The sequence below is a fragment of the Chiloscyllium plagiosum genome, chromosome 25, assembly GCF_004010195.1.
Source record: "Chiloscyllium plagiosum isolate BGI_BamShark_2017 chromosome 25, ASM401019v2, whole genome shotgun sequence".
Taxonomy (NCBI): Eukaryota; Metazoa; Chordata; class Chondrichthyes; order Orectolobiformes; family Hemiscylliidae; genus Chiloscyllium; species Chiloscyllium plagiosum.
Window position 1 is genome coordinate 1,900,511 of NC_057734.1, and position 17,702 is coordinate 1,918,212.

Genomic DNA, 17,702 nt, shown 5'->3' on the forward strand with positions numbered 1-17,702 from the left:
CAGTTTCTTTAATCATATTGTTCACAGCCTGAGCTGCATCACTGCCCCTAAGCCACATATGAACATCCTGAGAGTGTTAACTCCCTGAAGTATTTGGAGATGAGAGCAGGAATGCCAATCTTTGCTACAGTGAGGAACAAGGCTTCCTGTCTAATGCCCTGACAGAAGGGCCGCGTTATCCCGTTTTATTGCAATATTAATTACCTCCCTCTGAAGTCAGATTCTTTCCGAAATTGGAAATTGATCCGTCCGGAGAGAAGGGTCAATCGGAATTCCTCCCGTCCTGTCCCGCGGCTGATCTCTCTCTGGCACTGACCCCAATCCCGCTCCGGAATTGCGAGGGGGTGAGCTGGAGACTTCCACCAGCGGGCTGTGTTGGCAAAAGCCAGAGCCTGCCCACGCCGCCTCACCAGGTGGATCAGCTCAGGCGCAGGTCTGGTGACCACCCAGTGTCCCGACACGGTGCACCCTTCCCCAACCCTGTAACCCCGTCCAGCCCCGACACCCCTCCCCAAGCCTCCCTATCTCTGTAACCCCGTCCAGCCCCTACACCCCCTCCCTATCTGTGTAACCTCCTCCAGCCCCTACACCCCCTCCCTATCTCTGTAACCCCGTCCAGCCCCTGCACCCCTTTCCTATCTCTGACTTCGATCAGCCGGGGCAAGACATGGTTTGGTTCCTGAGAAAAGTGCCAGTGGGGAGGGTTTTACAGTCCTCTCTCCTTGTCCTTATTTCAGCACGTATATGCTGTGATCGTCAGCATTGTATAGGCTAGAGCTCATCCAGTAAAAAATACTGACAAACTGTATCCGGACTCTACCATTCCATCCTTGCAGCTTCAAGAATTAATTTTAATCAGCAGTGGTTCTTAGGCTCTGCAGGTACAAACTCCCCACATGTATAACAACCGCCAGCAATCAGTAACAAAGAGAGGCAATTAGTCACACCTTCCTAAAGCTCTTCCTCTTATCATGTTACCGCCAAACCCACAGAAAGGTGAAAGTTCACGTGCATGTCTTGAGATCACGTAGTCTAACAAAGGCATCTGTTTTTTGTATTTAATTCAATTAGCCCCCATCTGGCAGCCAGTTAATGTCACTGTAAAGACCAGAGGGTAATGCGATGTGGGAGCATAAGTAGGCCATTTGACCCATCGAGTTCTTTGCTGCCGTAGGGTTAGTGCAGTCAAGGCTGATCTGCTCATCCTGCACTCCCCATCACCTCGGGTTCCCTTCCTGAATAAAAATCTGTCAATCTCGGCCTTAAACACAGTTAATGACCCAGTCTGGGCAGTTCCCCACGCTAATTAATTCCACAGATTCACTCCCCTTGGAGAGAAGGAATTCCTCCTCATCATTGTCTTTAATATGGGACTCCTCACTCTGAGATGATGCCATCTGGTCCTAGGCTGTCAACCTGTCTGTATCCAGCCTGTCAACTCCCTAAATAAACTTGTGTTTCACTGAGGTCACCTCTCATTCTTTCAAATTCTAATGAGTACAGGCCCAACCAACTCCAACTCTCCTGATAAGAGGGGAGGGGGGTGGTCATTGATGGTTCTGCCACCTTCCCCATCACCAAATTGTACCCATGCAAGAGGGAGGTCATTAACCCATTGTGCCGTGTCTGTGCTGTCTCTCTCTGGTGACTAAGTGTCATTTTCCCATCTCCTTTTTGTAACCTTGCACAGTCTTCCCTTTGAGACTGTGGCAGGATGGCCACAAACCCAAACCCCCAACCTACTCAACCTCCCCTCGCAAGAGAGTCCCTCCAAATCCAGGATCAACATAGTGGAGCTTCTCCAGAAAGCCTCTGACATTACCTTTATCTTTACCCAGAGGGAAGGAAATCTGCCAGCCTTTCCCGTTCTGGCCTATGTGTGGCTGATTTCTCAGGTGCCCTCTGAAATAGCCAAGCAAGCTGCTTCATTACATTCAAGATGCTCACTGACCACCACACTCACAAGTCTAACTAGGAACAGGCAACAAATGTAGAATTTGCACATCGCCTTTTTCTCAAATTAATTTAACAAAAAAATCAGTAGACAGGTAGTGAATGGTAGGAGTTGGTGAGCAACCCAACCAAAGGTCGTCCCCCCCCCCCAACAATGTTCAAAACTGAAAACAAACAAATTGGATGATTTATAACTTTTTGTAAACTTTACTTGACAGTGATGTTGTGCAAGGACATTTCATGAATGACATTTGATTTTTCTACACACAAGATGGTCAACATGATTAGAAAGAGAGAAAGGAACTTCGCAGGTTAAAGCAGGAAATTGGACATGAGGAACGTCAGATCAGTGACAATCCTATTGAATGGTGGGGCTGAATGGCTTGAGGGGCTGAATTCTGAATTAGTGGTGCTGGAAGAGCACAGCAGTTCAGGCAGCATCCAAGGAGCTTCGAAATCGACGTTTCGGGCAAAAGCCCTTTATCAGGAATAAAGGCTTTATTCCTGATGAAGGGCTTTTGCCCGAAATGTCGATTTCGAAGCTCCTTGGATGCTGCCTGAACTGCTGTGCTCTTCCAGCACCACTAATTCAGAATCTGGTTTCCAGCATCTGCAGTCATTTGTTTTTACCTTGAGGGGCTGAATGGCCACCTTCTCTTCCTGTTCCTTATGGGTGTTATGGTCTTAATCCAAGGCACCAGCCTAATGGTCAGAGTGTGTAACTACGTTGTGACAGTTGACATTACCATGATGAATGGAAAATATAGACATAGCAGTTTTACAATGGGAAATAGGCAAACCATTTAAAAACCACAGCCAGAAAGGCTTGTGAACCAGATATTGGCATCTTACGCACAAATATAATGTATGAAAACGTTGCTATTTCTAATCGTCATCTTTCCATTTTACAGGAGATGGCAAATTCTGTTTATCTGGTGATGGAGGTGAGTTATATAGTAGGCACTGGCTACGCCGGTGGGGGGGTCAGCAGGGAAAGGTTAATTTTCAGGAATTATTGCTCCAAGGCTAACAGCTGCCCATCCCAGATACCATGTATTTAGAATCCCTACAGTGCGGAAAGAGACCATTGAGTCCACATCAACCTTCCAAAGAACATCTCTCCCAGACCACCCCATCCCTGTAACCCTGAGTTTCCATGGCCAACCCACCCAGCCTGCACAGGCCCAGATATTACATTTCCCATGGCCAATCTACCCTAACCTGCGCATCTTCGGATTGTGGGAGGAAACTGGAGAACCCAGAGCACACCCACGCAGACATGGGGAGCATGTGCAAACTCTACACAGACAGTCACCCGAGGCTGGAATCGAACCTGGGTCCCTTGCGCTGTGAGGCAGCAGTGCCAACCACTGAGCCATCGTGCCACCCTGAAGAGCTGGATTTGAGAACAGATTCTCCTCAGGTCCATAGCAGTAGCCATAGCCGGGCTGGGGGCAGGCAGTGCCTGGACTTTTCCTGAACTTCCACAATATACTGTATGACCAACAGCCTCAGTGACGTTACCAGACACAGCATTACTGTTAAACGTGATTTAGAGTTGACAGCGAATGGCAGATGCCAAAATCCTGGTCATGCACTGGGTCTGCGCCATGCTGTCTATTTTCACATGATGCTACAGCTGATAAACAATGTTGGATTTGGATAACCACAAATAGAGCTTTACTCACTGAGCCTTTTGTGTTTTTGTCTTTTCCAGTACTGTAATGGGGGCGACCTTGCTGATTATCTCCACTGTAAGTCTACCATAAAGATCGCTTCAGTAGAGTGGCAGGCAATGATCATGGCTGTTACGTCTGGCTGGATTTACTCGGGAGAGTAGAATTGTGTTCACCCTGAGGGGTGATTGAGAGGTTCACCTCCTGAAAAAGGCAGAACAAAGACCTTTCCCACCATCCCACTGTCTCTAATCACGTTATCGACCAATGAAGTACTTGTGGACTTGCTGTTGTAATATAGGAAATGAGCACAGCAAACTCCCATAGACAGCAAAAGTGTGTCGTGCAGGTGGTGTTCCCACCTAGCTGCTGCCCTCGGCCTTTTAGATAGGACTGGCTTGAATCACGGATTCAAACAAGACAGCAAACTACAAAGTCCCCTCCACACCTCTCACCGTTCCGACTTGGAAATAGATCACTGTTCCTTGAACGTCACTGGGTCAAACTCCTGGAATCCCCTCCCTAAGGGCACTGTGGGTGTCCCTGCACCCCAATGACTGCAGTAGTTGAAAGGCAGCACATCTGCACCTTCTCAGGCATCGGTAGGGATGGCCCCCCTGAGAGTCTGAACCCAACACAATTCTCTCCTCACTCACATCTACACCTTGCAACTTGCAGGGAGACACTGGATAGTGAGCCGACTGATCCTTCCTTTCCCTCTGAATCTAAATACCTAAAATCTCAGCACACACCAAACACTAGCTTTCAAATTAATACTAGAAAAACGTATTATTTCACATGATTTACTACCGTCCCTAGTTGCCCCCTGAAAAGGTGGGAGTGAGCTGCCTTCTTGAACTGCTGCAGTCCATGTGCTGTAGATAGAGGTGCAATGCCCTTAGGGAGAGAATTCCAGGAATTTGACCCAGTGACACGGAAGGAACGGCGATATATTTCCAAGTCAGGACGGTGAGTGGCTTGCAGGGTGTGTTGTTCCCATGTACCTGCTGCCCTTGTCCTTCTAGATGGAAGTGGTTATGGGTTTGGAAGGTGCTGTCTGAGGGTCTTTGGTGAATTTCTGCAGTACATCTTTGTCCTGGATGGTGTTGAGCTTCTTGAGTATTGTTGGAGCTGCCCCCATCCAGGCAAGTGGGGAGTATTCCATCACACTCCTGACTTGTGCCGTGTAGATGGTGGACTTGGGGAATCAGGAGGGGAGTTACTCATCGCAAAATTCCTAGCCCCTGACTTGTTGCCATTGTAATTAAATGGCTCGTCCAGGTGAAGTTGCTGATCAGGGATGATATCAGATTCCCTACAGTGTGGAAACAGGCCCTTCAGCCCAAAAAGTCCACGCTGACCCTCCGAAGAGCATCCAACCCTGACCCACACCCCTCTGACTGATGCACCTATCACTTTGGGCAATTTAGCATGGCCAATTCACCTGACCTGCACATCTTTGGAGTGTGGGAGGAAACCAGAGCACCCGTGGGAAATCCACGCAGACACGGGGAGAATGTGCAAACTCCACACAGACAGTCACCAGCTGGAATCAAACCTGGGTCCCTGGCGCTGTCAGGCAGCAGTGCTAACCACTGAGCTGCACTAGTAATAATGCTGGTAATGAGGGGGTGTTCAGCCATGGGAATGGAGTTAAGTGCCTAAAGATTAAACTCTGTCCTAGAGGCATCTGTGCAACATATACTTGTCTCTGATAGAAACTGAAGAATTGCTTTGTGCATTTGGATGTTTAAGGAGATTACATGCAGAGAAAATACACTGTGCTGGGGTGTGCAAGAAGTCTGCTTTCGAGCTTTGGTGATTACAAGTTGCCATTTTAACCCAAAACAACTTTAAGCATCATGGTTGCGAAGGGATGTTTGGTACAGACATATTGATAGGATTACAGCGTGACGTGGAAGCTGAGCACTGTCCAATCCCAGAGCGCAGTGCACTGTATCACTGTGATTGATTTCAGTTGCTGTGATTTGATGAGTGTGTTTTGCCGCTGGTTCGGACACAGTCTGGAGTCCAGCCGGAAACGAATGCCTGACATTATGTTTCCTTTCCAGCGAAGGGGACCCTCAGTGAGGACACCATCCGACTGTTCCTGCAGCAGATAGCTGGGGCCATGAAGATGTTGCACAGCAAGGGGGTCATCCATCGTGACTTGAAGCCCCAGAACATCCTGCTGTCTTGTACGGGGGGCCGTAAATCCAACCCCAACAATATCCGGATCAAGATAGGTGAGTGTCAAGTGTGGTGATGTTCAACTTCACAGGCTTCTCATGGGGTGGGCCAGCTGTGATGGGCAACATTCTCTGTGATTCCGCATTGCAAGGACAAAAGCCATGTATAGCCCGAGTGAGCTCATGATTCACCCACTGTCTCTTTGCCATATTTTACATTCTGCCGAAATCCCACCCACCATCGGCAGTATTCCGATGCTCAGTCTGAGCTCTCGCTGCCCATTTCCTAACTCGCACCAAATTCCATTCACTCCCCGTATCTGTGCTCACCTTACCCACGTGGGCTTTGGCTCAGAGACATCTCAGTTCTACAATTCCCACCTGTGTTTTCCAGTCCCTCCATGGCCTCTCTAACCCCCTCCCGATTCCTGTAACCTCCCACAATGCTCCGAGATCTCTGCATCCTCTAATCCTGGCCTCTTGCCTACCTGACTTTTTATCTTCCCAAATATTAGCAGCTGTGCCTTCAGCTGCCTTAACTCTGGCATTCTCTCCCGAAACCCCTCTACCCTCCCTTCTCCAGCAGTGTCCTCCTTGAACCTCTCATATCTCCATACATACCAGAATATTGACATTGCAGTGTAACATTTCATGACAGTTTTACTCGAGGTAACTAAGTTTATACTCGATAGAGTTTAGAAGGATGAGGGGGGATCTAATTGAAACATACAGTATACTGAATGGCCTGGACAGAGTAGATGTTGGGAAGATGTTTCCATTGGTAGGACAGACTAGGTCCCGAGGGCACAGCCTTAGAGTAAAGGGAAGACCTTTTAGAATGGAGATAAGGAGAAACGTCTTCAGCCAGAGAGTAGGGAATCTATGGAATTCATTCCCACAGAAGGTTGTGGAGGCCGGGTCATTGAGTATATTAAAGACTTGAGATAGATAATTCTTGACTATCAAGGGGATCAAGGATTACAGGGAGAAAGCGGGAGAATGGGGTTGAGAAACTTATCAGCCCCGATTGAATGGCAGAGCAGACTGGATGGGCTGATTGGTCTGATTTCTGCTCCAAGGTCTTATGGTCTTAATGGTGTTACATAAATGCAAAATGATATTCTTTCCCAGCTTGTCTGAAATCTATCTGTAAATGTTGTTGCTTCTTTTGCCATATTTAACATTGATTGAAAGAGGAATATTTAGAATAAAGAGTGTTGACGGGAGGCTGTACTTCTGTGTGATGTTACAAACAGATGAAGATTTGTAAATAATCCAAACTGCCTGGGTTTCAGGAAGGTTTCACTGAAAGCTGTGAGCTTCATTCCAGACAAGGGGAAACTTGCTTCTTTTCTGAGCTGGAAGCTAGTTTTCTGTCTGAAACTTGGAAGTTCCCAAGAAATGGAAGTGTGAGAGCTTCTACTCCTGCCCTCAATATTTTCCTTGGCACGGTTACTCTATCGAGTAGTTATTTCTGCTGGAGAGAGCCTTGCTGCCCTTATCTGACACTTGTTCCTAAAAATTAATAACCGCTGCCCCGCGAGAAAAGCAAATTAATCCAGCACATTTAGGTTTTACCATCATCTTATTTTCATCCTTGTTTGCTACCTCAGCCCACTCCCCCCACACCCCATTCACCCCACACACCCTCACCTCACACCCCCTCACCTCATCCCCTCACCCCCCACCCCGTTCACCCCACACCCCCTTCACCCCACACACCCCTCACCCCACTCCCCCTTCAGTTGGCTGGATGGCAGGTTTGCAATGCACGGTGATGCCAACAGAGTGGGTTTGATTCCAGTGCCACCTGAGGTTACCATGTAGGTTTCTTGTCCTGAACTTCTCCACTTGTCAAAGGTGTGGTGACCCTTAGGTTAAACCTCCACCCGTCATCTCTCTGTTTCTGAGAGGTCGGTCCCACAGCCTGGTGGGATTACAGTGACTTTACCTTTTTCTCTAACACTACCTATGTGGTGTAGTGATAGTGTCCCTACTTCTGAACCAGATGTCCCAGGTTCAGGTCCCACCTGCTTGAGAAGTGTGTGATAGTGTCTCTGAACAGGTTAATTACAAAAGATCTGCCACATGACTGTATTGGCTGTGGTCAGAAATGGTGGTTTCCTGTTTCCAACATCACACACACACACACACAAACCCCTATCCATGCACATGCACACATAGACACCTACCCACACATGCCTGCATGTGCATATGCACGCACTCTCACACACTGTCTCACACACACAAGCACACACACGCAATCTCACAGACTGACACACACACACACACACACCGGGCTGAGTTTCTGTCCTTAGTAATAGTCTTAAATTGGAGTCGACGAATGAAGAGGTGAATTACTTTTGTAATGCCACAGCGACTTTGCACTTTTTTTTTATTGTTGTCACAAATTCGCACACGGGGTGAATCATCAAGAGAGCAATTCAAAGGATTTGATGGTGATCTCTTCATGATGATAGCAATTAACAGGAGTGATTTAACCATTCACTTCCAATTGAAAGAAATTATTGTCTCGATAACACTGAATGTTCTCTAAACACACAGCTTTGTGTTATTTGGTTGAGAGACTGTTGTAATGTTTAAATTGCAAACACACATGTAGGCTTGCTTTGGCAATAATATTCACTCCTTTACCCCACCCCCACAGCTGACTTTGGCTTTGCCCGATATTTACAGACCAACATGTTAGCAGCAACATTGTGTGGATCGCCCATGTATATGGTGAGTACCATCCTGACGGATTTCTTCATTGGTTCATTTGTGTTGTCTGGTGGTGAGTAACTAAATTACTGATTACATCATCCAGAGAACATGCCTTTCAATCTCACCACAACAGCTTTGAGAGTTTTAGTTTCAAAACATGGAAAGATATTTAAAAAAATATGTTTTAGCCAAAAGAAATCAAATCAGAAATTGTTGGAGAAACTCAACAGGTCCGGCAGCATCTGTGGAGGGAAATCAGAGTTAACGTTTCAGATCCAGTGACTCAATTAACAAAATTTTAGCATCTGTAGAGAGAGAAATAGAACTAATGTGTGTTGAGTGAGTCACTGGGCTGGAAATGTTAACTCTGCTTTCTCTCCACAGATGCTGCCAGACCTGTTGAGTTTCTCCAGCAATTTCTGTGTTAATTTCTGATTTCCAGCATCTGCAGGATTACAGCTAAAAGAGAAATGAGTTGAAAGGAATTTGTTGGATTTCCTGAACACTCACTGGTTCACGAGAAGCCCATTGGAGAGAAAGACTTCCATTTACAAGGTGCTGCAAGGCGGTTTACAAACATTTGAATTGTTTTTTGATGTCCTATCATTGTTGTAATGTCGCGAGCCCAGCTCTCCATTTTCACACAGCCAGATCCCATGTGACCATCTAATAAATAAATGCAGATTTCCCAGATACCTGTGGTTTAAGGGAGGGCGGGTCCCCAACACCACCTCATGGCACCCAGGGATTGTCAGTAAATGCTGACATTGCCAGCGATGCCCATGTTCCTGGAATGAATTGTAAATATACACCGTCAGCTGGCCCAGACTGTGAACACGCAGTGTCTTGTTAGCACTGGTAACATGGGAGTGACTGAAATAACAATGCCTAATCCTGTTGCCACCCAGTAATCTGATCAGTCACCTATCGGTGCGGTGTGGTGAGAAGTTTGAGAAAACGCAGCCCCTGGATTTTGTAAATCCTTCATTAATGGGATGAGGGTGTCACTGGCTAGGCAGCATTTATTGCCCATCCCTAATTGCCCTGAGGGCAGTTAAGAGTCAACCCCATTGCTGTGGGTCTGGAGTCACATGTAGGCCAGACCAGGTAAGGATGACAGTTTCCTTCCCTAAAGGACATTAGTGAACCAGCTGGGGTTTTTCCTGACAATCATTATTAGATTTTTAACTCCAGACTTTTTTTTAAACACATCACCATCTGCTGTGGTGGGATTTGAACCTCGGTCCCCTGGGCATTACCTGGGTCTCTGGATTAACTGTGTAGTGATAATACCATAGGACCATCACCTCCACTCTAATTCTCTGTTGAGAATTCCTTGGAGCTACCATCCCTCCATCTCCCATTCCAGGGGCCTGTGTCTGTTTGATTAAAAAACAAAAGAACTGTGGGTACTGTATAAATCAGAAACTGCTGGAAAAGCTTGGTGGGTCTGGCAGCATCTGTGAAGGGAAATCAGAGTTAACCTTTCTGGTCTAGTGACCCTTCCCTAGGACATAAGGAGAATGTGCAAACAGATAGTTGTCTGAGGCGAGAATCGAACCTGGGGGGCAGCAGTGCGAACCACTGAGCTACCTCGTGATACTCCTCAGTATCTATGCCATGACATGATTGTTGTTAAAATCCATCTGGTTCTCTGATGGCCTATACGGAAGGAAATCTGCTGTCCTTACCCGGTCTGGCCTACATGAGACTCCAGGCACACTGTGCAATATGGTTGACTCTTAACAGGCCTCTGAAATGGCCCCGGCAAGTCACTCAGTTCAAGGGTAATTAGGGGTGGGCAATAATGCTGGCCTTGCCTGTGATGCCCACACTCTGTAACAGAATAAAGGCATGAAGCAGTGGGAATACAGTGTTGGGACACAGTTTGTGAAAAACAAACATCAACATTTCTGATGCAACTCTGTCATTACAGAAGCTATGAAAACTGTCCAGGAAGCAAACAGTTTAACCTTCTCCTCAAGTTGTGAATCACGGAGGAGTGTGTACTGGCTGATGTAATTCTCCTCAGATACTGTAACAGGTCATTATGGTTCATTAGGAAAGCATCAGCTGACCTTGTTTACCAGTTTAACCACACAAACCAAAGATTAGACAACAACAACCATATGGGGGTAGTGGATCAGTGAGGTATTCTATACAAACGCAACAGGATCTGGACACTGTCCAGGCTTGGGCTGACCAGTAGCGAGTAGCATTCGCGCCACACAAATGCCAGGCAATGACCATCACCAATAAGAGATAATCTAACCACCACCCCTTGACATCCAATGGTGTTGCCATCACTGAGTTCCCCATTATCAACACCCTGAGAGTTATCATTGACCAGAAACTCACCATCTAAACACAGCAGCTACAAGAGCAGGGGCTAGGAATACTGTGGCGAGTAACTTACTTCCTGTCTCCCCAAAGCCCGTCCACCATCTACAAGGCGCAAGTCAGGAGTGTGAGGGAGTACTCCCCACTTGCCTGGATGGGAGCAGCTCCAACAACACTCAAGAAGCTTGACACTATCCAGGACAAAGCAGCCCCCGCTTGATTGGCCCCACACCCACAAACATCCACTGCCTCCACCACCGAGTCCCAGTAGCAGCAGTGTTTACTATTTCCAAATGCACTGCAGTAATTCACCAAAGATCCTTCCAAACCCACGACCACTTCCATCTAGAAGGACAAGGGAAGCAAGTACATGGGAATACCATCGCCTGTAAGTTCCCCTCTGAGCCCCTCACCATCCTGACTTGGAAATATATATCACTGTTCCTTCGCTGTTGCTCGGTCAATATCCTGGAATTCCCTCCCTAAGGATATTGTGGGTCTACCTACAGCACGTGGACTGCAGCGGTTCAAGAACGCAGCTCACCCCCACCTTCTCAAGGGGCAACTAAGGACAGTAATAAATGCTGGGCCCAGCCAACATTGCCCTGATCCCACTAAAATGAATCTAAAAAACATCTGTGAGGGCCCTCCTCTCTCTCTCTTGCATTCATATCTGTAAGCACTAGAATTTCCCTAGCAACTTTCCTGACCTCATCCCAAAGTGCTTTCATTCAAACTAAATAATTTACATTTTTTTTGGTTGTAGCGCCTGTTGTAGAAAATGCAGCAACCAGTTTTCAGACAGAGAGACTCCACACTCCCATAATCATCAACAAGAGTCATTTTGGATTCCCATTATCTGATTGTGCGTTGCCATTATTTACTCGAGACTAGCTCAGAGCTTGATTTAAAATGAAGCCCTCACACTCCTGATAGGTTCACCCTTGATATTTTCCAAATTGATCTGTTCAGAAATTATATGACACAGTTCTGGAGTAAGTGAGTCTTGAAGCCTTCTTTCCAGATGTAGGAACATTACCACTGCACTACAAGAGCTCTGCTATCCACCTTGCACGATTAAACATGCTGAATCAATTTGATCCAGAATTGCCTTATGATTTGTCGTTACATTGCCATGGACTGCAGCAGTTCATGAAGATAGCTCATCACTACCCTCTTGATAGGTAACTAGGGGCGGGCAATAAATACTGGGCCCAGCCAGCAACACCCGTGTCCCAGGAATGAATCTTTGTCAAAACACAATCGTCTTTCACTTTCTACGTTCAAGAGAATACACTCCAAATGTACATAACCCATTAATTTAACCTTTTTATAAGCCTGAATAACTTCCTGGTGGTGTTTATCCTACTTTTCTTCAGTCCACCCCATTTCAATATCCAAGTCTGAGTGAATTCTCTGGAGAAATGGGGATATCTAGTGTGTTTTTGGTGAAGCTACAATTCTAACTGTCAAGAGATGGGGAGGGAGGGGGTTGCTTTACAAAGAGAGATTGAGCAGTTTAGAAAGAGTTTTTAGAAAAATGAGAGAGATCTAATGGAGGTGTGTAAGATACTAAAGGAGATTGACAAAGTAGAGGTAGAGAGGATGTTCCCTCATGTGGGGAAATCTAGAATGTTTTAGGATAAGGAGCTGAAGATTTAAGACAGAGGTGGGGAGAAATTACTTCTCTCAAAGGATGGTAAATCTGTGGAATTCATTACCCCAGAGTGCGAGTAAATTCAGGGAGGAGAAAGACAGACTTTTAGTTAGCAATGGGTTGAAGGGTTATGGAGAACGGACTTGGATGAGATCAGCCATGATTGTATTAAATGGTGGAGTAGGCTCGATGGGCTGAATGGCCTACTCCTTGCTCCTAGTTCTTATGTTCTTCATGTGCTTAACTCCTGTCTGGCCTTTCATCACCAGGCCCCAGAGGTCATCATGTCCCAACATTACGATGCTAAGGCTGACCTGTGGAGTATTGGAACCATTGTATACCAGTGCCTGACTGGCAAAGCTCCCTTCCAGGTAAGCTACCCTCTTCACCACCACCGCCACTACCACCATCATCACCACCACCACCACCTATGTGTTGTTGGACACATGGGGCTTCAAGTTGCCAACGTTCCTGGATTGCCCAGGAGTGTCTAAAAATCGAATGTTAATCTAAGGGGCTTTGCTACAAGCAGAAGAACACAGGGAAAAAAAGTTAAAGGTACATTAAAAAATATGTGCTTCTGACAAATAAATTATTTGAATACTTTTTGCTTCAGAATTCTTTAAGATACTTTGGGGGGGAGGGGTGTAGTAAAGCTGTTAGTTGAACAATCAAAAATCATCCAATCAGGTAATAAAGAGGCTGTTGACTTTCTGATTGTTGGGAAGGTGCACATGGACAACCAATGGCAGGATTTGTGAGGTCATGGCAGTTGGAGATAGAAGGTCATGTGATGACATCTACAGGAATATGTTGGAACAAGATTTGGAAACTTCAAGTTCAAACCCTCCAAAGAGGCTGAATGTATTCACCTGTGTTCTCCATTTCCAGGTGATCAAAGGTCTCCTGAGGCCGTATGATGGACTGCATAGATACAAGTACTTACCTTATACAATCAGTGAGGGGTACATTTCTTCGACTTGGGGAAGAGGGGGGAGAAAATCTTGCATTTATGCAATCTTGAGATGTCCCAGAGTATTTTACTGTCAAGTGAAATACTTTTTGACGTGGTTTCTGCTGAAATGTGCAGAAAGCAGCTTCCAATTTGTTGTGATCTTATTTAGATGACTGGAGTTTCTTTTTGAATGACAGAGGAAGAAAGAGAACCAGTGAACTATCCCCGATCACTCAGTTTGATATTACCTGTTCTAATCCTACTGAGTTCCCACTGAAACTATTGCTGTTACTGCTCATAATTCTAGCAATGTAAGAGGGAGGTGGGAGAAGGAATTTTCTTTTGCCAAGTTAATTGCTATGCAATTAGTTGCATGACTATGTCACTGAGAGAAGAATGAATTGTTCTTGTTTAAAGTGAATGTGCTGAAACCTGTTTAGTTTCTCTCTGTGTGCAAAGAGAGCATTATGACTGGGTTTGGATGGTCCAGCCCTCTGACTTCCTGGTATTCTGAGGGCGACAGACCAAAGCATGCTTCCTTCAGTTAAGGTTCCTGCCATTAATATTCATTTTATTCATTTCACAAAATACCATTGCATCAGACAGGGTGAGAACCATTTGAAGTGAAGAGTTGTCGTTGGTAGTTGACACCTGTGTTTGTTAGAGTATCTTAAAGCAGGAAGATAAGGAAGGGCCACGTTGGGGGAAAAAAAACCTCACACCCCCTAATCTTCAGAAAGATCGTTGGTTCAAGTCCCACTCCAGAAACCTGTGCAGAAATTCTAGGGAATACCAAGGGAGTCAGAGCAAGATGTTACATGGAGGCCCTGCTTTTCCTTTGGGGTGAATATTGTAAAGACCGTGTCTTTATTTTTCTGCATTTTCAATTGTGGACTGAAATGCGAAAAGAACTGCTTTAAAACCAAGGATTTCTGCATGATTTGAAACAAGAAACCTAACACTGATTGTGAGCACTCTTTATACAGGTATTTATTTGAGCAGTGGTTAAAGTGTAGTTTGCAGATGAACTGGAGTCAAGGGGTTAGATGCAGTTGGAGTTTGTACAATAGCTGATTGGGCTAGTGACTACTTATCGCTGATAACGGCCTTCTGCCTGCCAGCAGCTGAACAGCTTGGTGCTGTGAACAAGATCAGGAGAAACAATTGCATTCCCTTAAGTTCAGGAGCTCCCTCTGTTCTCTGCAGCATAAACCCAGAAGAAAATCCATTTAACCTTCAGTCAGCAGTTTTAAGATGTGAATTCAAATGGATGTCTGAAAGCGTTTCAGAAGTGAAGTAGCCATTCTGTTCTTGTAAATTGGTGGAAGCCTCCTGAGAGAGACAACTGAGATGTAGCATTAGAATCATTTCAGGAACCTCTGAACTGCTTCCCCAGTCTTTCCCTCCATCATAACACCCATATTTTTACCCTGCCTGCCTGTCAGGCTGTGTGTGTTTGTAAGTGTCGTGAATGTAACGGGCTCAGCCAGGTGGACCTCTTAGAATAGGAGTTCCCTGATTGAGGCTGTTAATCTGGTCCAATCAGGGAGCACTGGCTGACAGATATAAACAGGAGTGTCGCCGCAGGGAGTGGAGTGCATTATTTCCCCCTCCAACTCTATTTTGATTTAGTCCCTACCCTCCCCTTCACTGTTTTGATCACACAGCATTGCCCTTCGATGTGAAGGGCACTGCTTGTCACTGGCCACTCGGGTGTTTTCCTATCTTCCTGGTGGTGGAAATTGAATAAAGATTGGTGCACTTTGTGAAAAAAAAAAATAAAAAATAAATAAATAAATAAACAGGAGTGTCGCCGCAGGGAGTGGAGTGCATTATTTCCCCCTCCAACTCTATTTTGATTTAGTCCCTACCCTCCCCTTCACTGTTTTGATCACACAGCATTGCCCTTCGATGTGAAGGGCACTGCTTGTCACTGGCCACTCGGGTGTTTTCCTATCTTCCTGGTGCTGGAAATTGAATAAAGATTCGTGCACCTTGTGTCTCACACCTGCACACACACACCATGGGTGCTGGGGAACAATAAGCACTACCACACTTAGGCGGTAGTGTGGGGGTTAAATTTAAAAAAAAGAAACAGAAAAAAAAAGAAACAGGAGTGTCAGAGGTTCTGTTCACTCTGAGAGCTGGCTCTGAGGGAGCTGGATCAGTGTCAAGGACTCTCCCCTTGTAAATAAAGGGGGACTCGGTAACGGGATACTGGCCTCTGGGAAGTTATTTCAAGGGCAACATGAGTAAAGCACACTTCTGAAGAAATTCGCTCACAACAGTCATCTTTGAGTTGGGGGTAAGCATTTCTGGGAAACTTGACTCATTCAATCCTGCTGTCGAAGACTGGGCCCAGTGTGTGGAAACAATGCCTTATTTTTATCTGGGCAACCTACATTTTTCTGGAAACGTGTATTTCTCCTGACAGCATACGGATCCACAGCTGTTTCGGTTATTAGGAGCCTAACTTTCTCTATGCCACCAGATACTAAAACCTTTCAAGATTTGACAGATTTAGTTAAGGAATATTATGACCCCCAAGCCTACTCTAATTCTGAGATGCTGTCGATTTTACTCAGCAATTGGTGAACCAGGGGAATATATATCAGGATTTTTGACAAGGTTAAGACAACTGACAGAGGAATGTGACTTTGGTTTAACCGTTAATAAGAAGTGGAGGCACTGTCTTGTACGTGGGATGAATAATGTAACCATGCAAAGCACCTACTACCTGAAGCCCATCTGGACTTCAAATAGCGCCTACGACTGGTTTTGTCATTGGGAAACGCAGCAAGTGGAGCATATGGGTTTCAGGCTACGCTGATGGAAGTGGACACCCTCCCAGTCCGACCGAGCTTGGGGAACACCGCTTGAGTGAAAGCAATTGCATCATCTCACTCAAGACATGTGCTGGACAGAGGGTCACCCACCGCAAAACTCCAAAACAAAGCCAAGCCTCTGCCAAACGGTTAATATTTTCTTCAAGATTTAAGCTCTGGTGTCACCGACCTATAATTGTCCGTTAATTCCTTCAGACTAGTCGTAGTAAAGTTCCTGTTAGCAAATCGTCCTTTTCTCTTGTTCCTGATTCACTGATATCCTCTCACACCATTGGCCAGTGCCCTGCTTGTGTCTCAGTAAAGCTGAACCTGGGGCAAACAAATGCCTCCTGATTTATTTAAATAAATGATGTAATTAAATAAATGTAAATTACTGTCCACTGATCATTCCTTGACTGTCTACCTATTGACCGTCCAGTCACTGCCGACTCACTACCCATTGATTGTCCACTGACTGTCCACTCACTACCCACTCACCAACTCTCTGTCCACTGATCTTCCTCTGCCTTTTACTCTAAACTCCTGGCCTGTCCAGCTTTGCCTCATAAAACAATCCACTTATTCCAGGTATTCTTCTGAACTGAATCCAATGCATTTTCATCCTTAAATAAAGAGACCAGTACTTCCCACAGTCCTCCAAATGTGATCACATTTAATACACTCCTAAAAACCTCCCTTTTGGTTACCTCACCTTCATAATCTCTTGCTTTGCGTCGGAGTTTGTTTTTGTTATTAATAATGCATTTGTGGTGCGCCTCAGAATGATTATAACTATGTTAAAGGTGCTATATAAATGCAGGCAATGTGTCTATCCGTGTGAATAGCAATGTAAGCTGTTGTTGTGCAGTTGAGGAACCCATGTGTTTACTGTCAGATAAAGTCGGAAGGGCTGAAAGTAACAGACATTTTCTATTCCAGGCCAGCAGTCCACAGAACCTGCGGCTACTTTACGAGAAAAACAAAAACCTTGTACCAAAGTAAGCCACGTGTGTTTCTCGATGTCTCCACAAGCTTGTGTTTGCTGTATTTACCAAGGCTTCTCCTCACAGATTGCTGCGAGTATTCAGACAGACAGACAGACAGCTTGGCACTGCACACGGCATTCCCAGAGGGAACAAGTGCCGTTTGGATGGGATGAGGTAACAGATTATACATGTGGAATATTTAGGCTGGAGTATGTATCCCAGGATCACTAGATCACTTTATGATTTGTCAGGGTGTCTGAGGTATGTAAACAGCATGAGGAATATTCCAATCGTATATACACCCTGACACCCCTCCCTCTCTAACCTCCTCCAGCCCCTATACCCCTCCCTCTCTAACCTCCTCCAGCCCCTAAACCCCCCCTCTCTAACCTCCTCC

General features: G+C 45.7%; 1 protein-coding gene and 1 long non-coding RNA gene across 5 annotated transcripts in view; one reads left to right on the forward strand and one right to left on the reverse strand.

Moving 5' to 3' along the window:
* Positions 1-9,282, reverse strand: part of LOC122562504 — a 17,130-nt gene extending 7,848 nt beyond the window's left edge. The window contains exons 1-2 of the long non-coding RNA XR_006315338.1: positions 9,269-9,282; positions 7,397-7,402 (exon numbers count right to left, since the gene is read on the reverse strand). This is a non-coding gene — a long non-coding RNA (uncharacterized LOC122562504). The remainder of the gene's footprint in view (positions 1-7,396; positions 7,403-9,268) is intronic.
* The window catches only part of LOC122562503 (serine/threonine-protein kinase ULK1-like), a 78,300-nt gene continuing 63,399 nt past the window's right edge, over positions 2,802-17,702 (forward strand). For all 4 annotated transcript variants that reach the window (XM_043715344.1, XM_043715345.1, XM_043715346.1 and 1 more), the window contains exons 1-6: positions 2,802-2,897; positions 3,671-3,707; positions 5,702-5,875; positions 8,487-8,560; positions 12,809-12,910; positions 17,259-17,317. In XM_043715344.1, the coding sequence (XP_043571279.1) occupies positions 2,817-2,897; positions 3,671-3,707; positions 5,702-5,875; positions 8,487-8,560; positions 12,809-12,910; positions 17,259-17,317 (527 nt within the window). In that variant the 5' untranslated portion in view covers positions 2,802-2,816. The remainder of the gene's footprint in view (positions 2,898-3,670; positions 3,708-5,701; positions 5,876-8,486; positions 8,561-12,808; positions 12,911-17,258; positions 17,318-17,702) is intronic.